The 10,145-nt window shown below is 42.8% G+C and overlaps 1 protein-coding gene across 2 annotated transcripts in view; it reads right to left on the reverse strand.

Moving 5' to 3' along the window:
* Positions 1-9,144: 9,144 nt before the first annotated feature.
* The window catches only part of clpb (ClpB family mitochondrial disaggregase), a 79,742-nt gene continuing 78,741 nt past the window's right edge, over positions 9,145-10,145 (reverse strand). For both annotated transcript variants that reach the window (XM_045724801.1, XM_045724802.1), the window contains one exon: positions 9,145-9,776. In XM_045724801.1, the coding sequence (XP_045580757.1) occupies positions 9,555-9,776 (222 nt within the window). In that variant the 3' untranslated portion in view covers positions 9,145-9,554. The remainder of the gene's footprint in view (positions 9,777-10,145) is intronic.

Raw genomic sequence — 10,145 nt, forward strand, 5'->3', positions numbered from 1 at the left:
GATTACAGGGACTCTCCGCAACTATATTCAATGTGCGGGACAAAATTGAGGCTATGATTAAGAAGTTGGAGCTCTTTTCTGTCTGCATTAACAAGGACAACACACAGGTCTTTCCATCATTGTATGATTTTTTTGTGTGCAAATGAACTCAAGCTTACGGACAAAGTCAAATGGGGCGGCAAGTAGCCTAGTGGTTAGAACGTTGGGCCAGTAACCGAAAGGTTGATAGATTGAATCCTCAAGCTGACAAAGTAAAAATCTGGCGTTATGCCCCTGAACAAGGCAGGCACTGTTCCTAGGCCGACATTGTAAAAAAGGTTAAAAAAAAGTGATATAGCAAAGCACCAGAGTGAGTTGGATGCGCAATTACTTTCCTGAAACGGATGACACGAACAACTGGATTCGTTATCCCTTTCATGCCCTGCCTCCAGTCCACTTACTGATATCTGAACAAGAGAGCCTCATCCAAATTGCAACAAGTGGTTCTGTGAAAATTGAATTTAATCAGAAGCCACTGCTAGAAACCGTCAAAGTAGACTGTGCCTTGGCAAATCGCGCCGTTAAGACACTGATGCCCTTTGCAACCACGTACCTATGTGAGGGTGGATTCTCGGCCCTCACTAGCATGAAAACTAAATACAGCACAGACTGTGTGTGGAAAATGATTTAAGACTGAGACTCTCTCCAATACAACCCAACATTGCAGAGTTATGTGCATCCTTTCAAGCACACCCTTCTCATTAACCTGTGGTGAGTTATTCACAATTTTCAATTAACAAATAAGGTTTTATATGTAAAATGGTTCAATAAAGAGCAACATTATTCTATTATTATTTGTGCCCTGGTCCTATAAGAGGTCTTTGTCACTTCCCACGAGCCGGGTTGTGACAAAAACTCACACTCATTATGTTTGATAAATGGATCATATAGTGTGTGTGTGGCAGGCTTACAATGACTTCAAAAAACCACATTTAAGAGTGCGCTGACCCTGGTGCTAGAGGGGGTACGCAGCTGGAGGTTGAATGTTTGAAGGACAGCTGAAGAACCCCTTTGGAACCCTTTTGTCTTAGAGTGTAATAGAGAGATGAAGCATCAAAGTAGACTCTGCATAATGCAATAATCTGGTTAGCAACAGGTTACCTGTAGTCTACCTGTGTGGTTGTGTTTGTGAGTGTGGTTGTTTTTGTGTGTGGTAGTGTTTGGAGGAATGTGTATGTATGGAGAATGCAGTGAGCATCCGTGTGTGAAGTAGAGTTGTACTGTGAAGGTGCATCCTCAGTAGCTTAAACATTCAGTCCACTCTACTTCAGTCCATAAGATGTCCTCTCCATCTCTCTCACACACTCTCGATTTCCCACTTTCACGTTCTCCCCGAAGTCCCAATATGTTCCCCTCCATCTCTATCCTCTTTCTCTCCTTCCTTTCCGCCACATCCCCTACTCTTTAATTCTCTCTCCGTCTCTCTCTGTTAAGCAGTAGCTGCTCTGTTTCTCAGGGCGTAGGAGGATGGTGGAGGGGAAAGAGGTTGGGTTTCCGTTTCCCTATAATCTAATCAGAGAAATGGCAGCAGGCAGAAATAGCCTGATGGACAGACTAAGAGACTCTCTTCATCATCATCCTCTTCTTCCTCAGGACAGTCAAACACACGCGCACACACACACACACACACACACAAACAACTCTTTGAAAGTGATTGTGTGCATATTTGAGAGTGTACCTAGTATGTACATACAGATGTAGGATCTTAATTTGACCAGTATTGTCATAGCAAAATACTACATATGTATATATACATACATATACATATACCGTAGATCAGTGCCTTCAGAACATATTCTTAACCCTTGACTTATTCCACATTGTTGTTACAGCCTAAATTCAAAATGGATAACATACATTTTCTCTCTCACCCATCTAAGCAACTCCAGTGTATATTTGGCCTTGTGTTTTAGGTTATCGTCCTGCTGAAAAGTGAATTTGTCTCCCAGTGTCTGTTTGAAAGCAGACTAAACTTTCATCTAGGAATTTACCTGTGCTTAGCTCTATTCCGTTTCTTTTTATCCTAAAAAACTCCCTAGTCCTTGCCGATGACAAGCATATCCATAACATGATGCAGACACCACCATGCTTGAAAATATGAAGAGTGGTACTCAGTTAATATGTTGTATCATGTTAAACACTTTTATATTATTATTGCACACAGAGTGAGTTCATGCAATTTACAGTGAATTCGAAAAGTATTCAGACCCCTTCACTTTTTCCACTGTCACGTTACCACCTTATTCTAAAATTGATTAAATAAAAAAATGTCCTCAATCTACACACAATACATAAATACCTTGTTTACATAAGTATTCAGACCCTTTGTAATGAGACTCGAAATTGAGCTCAGGTGCATCCTGTTTCCATTGATCATCCTTGAGATGTTTCTACAACTTGATTGGAGTCCACCTGTGGTAAATTCATTTGATTGGACATGATTTGGAAAGGCACACACCAGTATATATAAGGTCACATAGTTGACAGTGAATGTCAGAGCAAAAACCAAGCCATGAGGTCAAACGAATTGTCTGTAGAGACAGGATTGTGTTGAGGCACAGATCTGGGGAAGGGTACCAAAACATTTCTGTAGCTTTGAAGGTCCCCAAGAACACAGTGGCCTCCATCGTTCTTAAATGAAAGAATTTTGGAACCACCAAGACTCTTCCTAGAGCTGCCCCCCCGGCCAAACTGAGCAATCGGGGGAGAAGGGCCTTGGTCAGGGAGGTGACCAAGAACCCGATGGTCACTATGACAGAGCTCCAGAGTTCCTCTGTGGAGATGGGAGAACCTTCCAGAAGGACAACCATCTCTGCAGCACTCCACCAATCAGCCTTTATGGTAGAGTGGCCAGACGGGAGCCACTCCTCAGTAAAAGGCACATGACAGCCCACTTGGAGTTTGCCAAAAGGCACCTTAAGGTCTCTCAGACCATGAGAAACAAGATTTTCTGGTCTGATGAAACCAAAATTGAACTCTTTGGCCTGAATGCCAAGTGTTAAATTTGTAAGTCGCTCTGGATAAGAGCGTCTGCTAAATGACGTAAATGTAAATGTAAAAATGTGTGTCATTCAGAGGGTGAATGGGCAAGACAAAAGATTTAAGTGCCTTTGAACGGGGTATGGTAGTAGGTGCCAGGCGCACCGGTTTGAGTGTGTCAAGAACTGCAACGCTGCTGGGTTTTTCACGCTCAACAGTTTCCCGTGTGTATCAAGAATGGTCCACCACCCAAAGGACATCCAGCCAACTTGACACAACTGTGGGAAGCATTGGAGTCAACATGGGCCAGCATCCCTGTGGAATGCTTTCGACACTTTGTCTTTGTGTAACTGGGAGTGGCGGGCAGCAAGGCACTGTCTGCTGTGTGAGTGTGTTTATCTGGGGGGTCCAGCAGGTCCAGTCCTGGTGAGCGGGTCTGTTTCTCCATGCTAATTCCCTCCCTGCAGGGGAGAAGAGGTTCTACATCTCTATAGAACCCCGGTAGAGAGGGACACAGAGGAATGACCCTCCCACATTCCCTCCTTACCTTCTGCAAAACCAGCCCCACCGTCACACACACAAAATGCTCTCGTTCTCTCTCACGCACACACATACACACACTGCTCACAGTACGCACACATTCCCAATCAAATCCTCAATCATGTTATGTCCCCAGAACGACAACTGTTATTGCTCTAGAATTCCCACCCAGACTCTGTGACACAACACAACACACACAGACAGGATGGAGTGACAGCAGAACACAACACACACAGACAGGATGGAGTGACAGCAGAACACAACACACACAGACAGGATGGAGTGACAGCAGAACACAACACACACAGACAGGATGGAGTGACAGCGGAACACAACACACACAGACAGGATGGAGTGACAGCGGAACACAACACACACAGACAGGATGGAGTGACAGCAGAACACAACACACACAGACAGGATGGAGTGACAGCAGAACACAAACACACAGACAGGATGGAGTGACAGCAGAACACAACACACACAGATAGGATGGAGTGACAGCAGAACACAACACACAGACAGGATGGAGTGACAGCAGAACACAACACACACAGACAGGATGGATTGACAGCAGAACACACACACAGACAGGATGGAGTGACAGCAGAACACAACACACAGACAGGATGGAGTGACAGCAGAACACAACACACACAGACAGGATGGAGTGACAGCAGAACACAACACACACAGACAGGATGGAGTGACAGCAGAACACAACACACACAGACAGGATGGAGTGACAGCAGAACACAACACACACAGACAGGATGGAGTGACAGCAGAACACAACACACACAGACAGGATGGAGTGACAGCGGAACACAACACACACAGACAGGATGGAGTGACAGCAGAACACAACACACACAGACAGGATGGAGTGACAGCAGAACACAACACACACAGACAGGATGGAGTGACAGCGGAACACAACACACACAGACAGGATGGAGTGACAGCAGAACACAACACACACAGACAGGATGGAGTGACAGCAGAACACAACACACACAGATAGGATGGAGTGACAGCAGAACACAACACACAGACAGGATGGAGTGACAGCAGAACACAACACACACAGACAGGATGGAGTGACAGCAGAACACAACACACACAGATAGGATGGAGTGACAGCAGAACACAACACACACAGACAGGATGGAGTGACAGCAGAACACAACACACACAGACAGGATGGAGTGACAGCAGAACACAACACACACAGACAGGATGGAGTGACAGCAGAACACAACACACACAGACAGGATGGAGTGACAGCAGAACACAACACACACAGACAGGATGGAGTGACAGCAGAACACAACACACACAGACAGGATGGAGTGACAGCAGAACACAACACACAGACAGGATGGAGTGACAGCAGAACACAACACACACAGACAGGTCCGAACAAAACAGAGACAGGAATCTCCATTGATCACAGCAGCTTTATTTACAACATGATGGGTGTTCGTATACAAGAATGAAAAATGTCTCTTCTTTAGCTCGGCTCCTTGTAAACATGAAGGATACATTAAAATATATAAATAATATTTATATCTCTACATTTCCAGATGGATTCCCACCAAACACCACTAAATATATTCATGACAAAGGAGGCGATACTTAACATTTAACATGCAACTACTGAAACATTTAAACATGCAGTTTATTGATATCCATAATTTATCATCCATAAACGTTAGTTAATGTGTCCTTTCTACGAACACATTTTACATGACTCAGATGACTTGGTATGCTGGCGGAATGTTCTCACAAGACTCCGAGACAACACTAACTTCTAGCTTTGGCTTGACAACACTATAGACAACACTATAGACAACACTATAGACAACACTATAGACAACACTAAGTTCTAGCTTTGGCTTAATGTTTCGATTTCTTTAAATCAATCAAATACTTCTATAATTGTCTTCATATACAGGTTTATCCATATATATATATATATATATATATATATATATATATATATATATATATATACATATACACACAGTACCAGTCAAAACTTTGGACACCACTACTCATTCCAGGGGTTTTCTTAAAAAAAAAATATCATTTTCTACATTGTAGAATAATAGTGAAGACATCAAAGCTATGAAATAACACATACGGAATGATATAGTAACCAAAAAAGTGTTACAAATTCTTCAAATTAGCCACCCTTTGCCTTGATGACAGCTTTGCACTTTCTTGGCATTCTCTCAACCAGCTTCATGAGGTAGTCACCATGAATGCATTACAATTAACAGGTGTGTCTTGTTAAGTTAACTTGATAGCCCTATTTGGTAAAAGACCAAGTCCATATTATGGCAAGAACAGCCCAAATAAGCAAAGAGAAACAACAGTCTATGATAACTTTAAGACATGAAGGACCGTCAATATGGAAGATGTCAAGAAATGTGAAAGTTTCTTCAAGTGCAGTCGCAAAAACCATCAAGCGCTATGATGAAACTGGCTCTCATGAGGACCGCCACAGGAAAGGAAGAGCCAGAGTTACCTCTGCTGCAGAGGATAAGTTTATTAGAGTTACCAGCCTCAGAAATTGCAGCCCAAATAAATGCTTCACGGAGTTCAAGTAACAGACACATCTCAACATCAACTGTTCAGAGGAGACAACGTGAATCAGGCCTTTATGGTAGAATTGCTGCAATGAAACCACTACTAAAGGACACCAATAAGAAGAGACTTGCTTGGGCCAAGAAACACGAGCAATGGACCTTAGACCGGTGGAAATGTATCGTTTGGTCTGATGAGTTCAAATTTGAGATTTTTGGTTCCAACCGCCGTGTCTTTGTGAGACGCAGAGTAGGTGAATGGATGATCTCTGCATTTGTGGGTCCCATCGTGAAGCATGGAGTAGGAGGTGTGATGGTGTGGGGGTGCTTTGCTGGTGACACTGTCAGTGATTTATTTAGAATTCAAGGCACACTTAACCAGCATGACTACCACAGAATTCTGCAGTGATATGCCATCACATCTGGTTTGGGCTTAGTGGGACTATCATTTGCTTTTCAACAGGACAATGACCCAACACACCTCCAGGCTGTGTAAGGGCTATTTGACCAAGAAGGAGAGTGATGGAGTTCTGCGTCAGATGACCTGGCCTCCACAATTACCCGACCCAACCCCAATTGAGATGGTTTGGGATGAGTTGGACCGCAGAGTAAAGGAAAAGCAGCCAACAAGTGGCAACTCCTTCAAGACTGTTGGAAAAGCATTCCAGGTGAAGCTGTTTGAGAGAATGCCAAGAGTGTGCAAAGCTGTCATCAAGGCAAACGGTGGCTAATTTGAAGAATCTCAAATCTCAAATATATTTTGATTTGTTTAACACTTTTTTGGTTACTACTGATTCCATATGTGTGTTATTTCATAGTTTTGATGTCTTCACTACTTTCTCCAATGTAGAAAATAATAAAAATATAGAAAAACTCTTGAATCAGTAGGGGTTCAATGTTTTGACTGGTACTGTATATATATACAGTGCCTTGCGAAAGTATTCGGCCCCCTTGAACCTTTCGACCTTTTGCCACATTTCAGGCTTCAAACATAAAGATATAAAACTGTAATTTTTTGTGAAGAATCAACAACAAGTGGGACACAATTATGAAGTGGAACGACATTTATTGGATATTTCAAACTTTTTTAACAAATAAAAAACTGAAAAATTGGCCGTGCAAAATTATTCAGCCCCTTTACTTTCAGTGCAGCAAACTCTCTCCAGAAGTTCAGTGAGGATCTCTGAATGATCCAATGTTGACCTAAATGACTAATGATGATAAATAGAATCCACCTGTGTGTAATCAAGTCTCCGTATAAATGCACCTGCACTGTGATAGTCTCAGAGGTCCGTTTAAAGCGCAGAGAGCATCATGAAGAACAAGGAACACACCAGGCAGGTCCGAGATACTGTTGTGGAGAAGTTTAAAGCCGGATTTGGATACAAAAAGATTTCCCAAGCTTTAAACATCCCAAGGAGCACTGTGCAAGCGATAATATTGAAATGGAAGGAGTATCAGACCACTGCAAATCTACGAAGACCCGGCCGTCCCTCTAAACTTTCAGCTCATACAAGGAGAAGACTGATTAGAGATGCAGCCAAGAGGCCCATGATCACTCTGGATGAACTGCAGAGATCTACAGCTGAGGTGGGAGACTCTGTCCATAGGCCAACAATCAGTCGTATACTGCACAAATCTGGCCTTTATGGAAGAGTGGCAAGAAGAAAGCCATTTCTTAAAGATATCCATAAAAAGTGTAGTTTAAAGTTTGCCACTAGCCACCTGGGAGACACACCAAACATGTGGAAGAAGGTGCTCTGGTCAGATGAAACCAAAATCGAACTTTTTGGCAACAATGCAAAACGTTATGTTTGGCGTAAAAGCAACACAGCTCATCACCCTGAACACACCATCCCCACTGTCAAACATGGTGGTGGCAGCATCATGGTTTGGGCCTGCTTTTCTTCAGCAGGGGCAGGGAAGATGGTTAAAATTGATGGGAAGATGGATGGAGCCAAATACAGGACCATTCTGGAAGAAAACCTGATGGAGTCTGCAAAAGACCTGAGACTGGGACGGAGATTTGTCTACCAACAAGACAATGATCCAAAACATAAAGCAAAATCTACAATGGAATAGTTCACAAATAAACATATCCAGGTGTTAGAATGGCCAAGTCAAAGTCCAGACCTGAATCCAATCGAGAATCTGTGGAAAGAACTGAAAACTGCTGTTCACAAACGCTCTCCATCCAACCTCACTGAGCTCGAGCTGTTTTGCAAGGAGGAATGGGCAAAAATGCCAGTCTCTCGATGTGCAAAACTGATAGAGACATACCCCAAGCGACTTACAGCTGTAATCGCAGCAAAAGGTGGCGCTACAAAGTATTAACTTAAGGGGGCTGAATAATTTTGCACGCCCAATTTTTCAGTTTTTTATTTGTTAAAAAAGTTTGAAATATCCAATAAATTTTGTTCCACTTCATAATTGTGTCCCACTTGTTGTTGATTCTTCACAAAAAATTACAGTTTTATATCTTTATGTTTGAAGCCTGAAATGTGGCAAAAGGTCGAAAGGTTCAAGGGGGCCGAATACTTTCGCAAGGCACTGTATGTATATGTATATATATATATGTATATGTATGTGTATATGTATATGTATATATATGTATGTGTATATGTATATGTATATATATGTATATGTATATATATGTATATGTATGTATATGTATATATGTATATATATATAGTTCTATAACGGAACTATTGCCCTTTCCTCCAGCTTCCTCATCAATGGCTGCTCTCCAATGATGATATGGACAGACGTGGTTAATATCTCTCCTAACTGATGCTAGATAAATAGTACAATATATCCAAACCCCTCAGGCTACACTGACCAGGACATGGGCTGTAGTCACTGAGGCTGCCTCAGGGAACTGATAGGGACTTGACTCATCAGTGTGTGTGTGTGTGTGTGTGTGTGTGTGTGTACTGTGGATACAGTATGAAGGGTAGAAGACAGACCGTGTGAGACAGGGAGAGAGACCATGATGTGTTTCTTCTGAGACGTGTTTTATTTTACATTATTAACTGGGTGGTTCCAGTCCTGAAAGCTGATTGGCTGACAGCCATGGTAACTCAGACTGTATACCATGGGTATGACAAAACATTATTTTTACTGCTCTGATTATGTTGGTAACCAGTTTATAATAGCAATAAGGCACCTTCGGGGTTTGTGATATATGACCAATATACCATGGCTATGGGCTGTGTCCAGGCACTCCATGTTGCGTCGTGCATAAGAACAGCCCTTAGCCGTGGTATATTGGCCATATACCACAGCTCCTCGGGCCTTATTGCTAAATTAGCTCCATGAAAACCAACTGATGATTATGAGGTGATAGGTTATTATGAGGTGACAGTAGACTCCAGAGTATATATACAGTAGGTGCTGTACTGTGTGTTAGTGATCGGGGCTGAGAGGAGGGCGTATGTCCAGCGTCCGTGCTGTGCTGTCCTTCCCCACAACCTCCAGACGCAGACTGGGTACGCCCTGCCCCAGCCCTTCCTGCCCCTCGGCCCCGCCCCTGTCCTCTGAGTGGACAGACAGGCGGAGGGTGCAGCCCTTAGGAAGGAGCTCCTGCTCATAGGCTGCTGCCAGTTGGTTGACCACCCTCCGCTCCACCTGGTAACACAACAAACCAGACCGGTCAGGCCTAGTACTGACGCACGGCTCAACTCAAAACCAGTGGGACCTGTTTTTGGGTTTGATAATGTTTACCTGACAGCTGAATGGGTGGGAGTTCAATGTTAACCAGATGATGAACAGAGAATATACAGAAGTCCCATTATAAATCAAGTATAGTATTTCTTTATAAAAGCTGAGTATTTCTGACGATTGGACCATAATTGTTACCTATTAAAAGGTCCAATGCAGCTGTTTATCTCAACATCAAACCTTTTCTGGGTAACAATTTAGTACCTTCATGTTATTTTTTATTTTAATTGTCAAAAAATAAACCAAATTAGCTTCTTAGCAAAGAGCAATTTCTCA

Source organism: Salmo salar, chromosome ssa09 (assembly GCF_905237065.1).
Source record: "Salmo salar chromosome ssa09, Ssal_v3.1, whole genome shotgun sequence".
NCBI classification, from domain to species: Eukaryota; Metazoa; Chordata; class Actinopteri; order Salmoniformes; family Salmonidae; genus Salmo; species Salmo salar.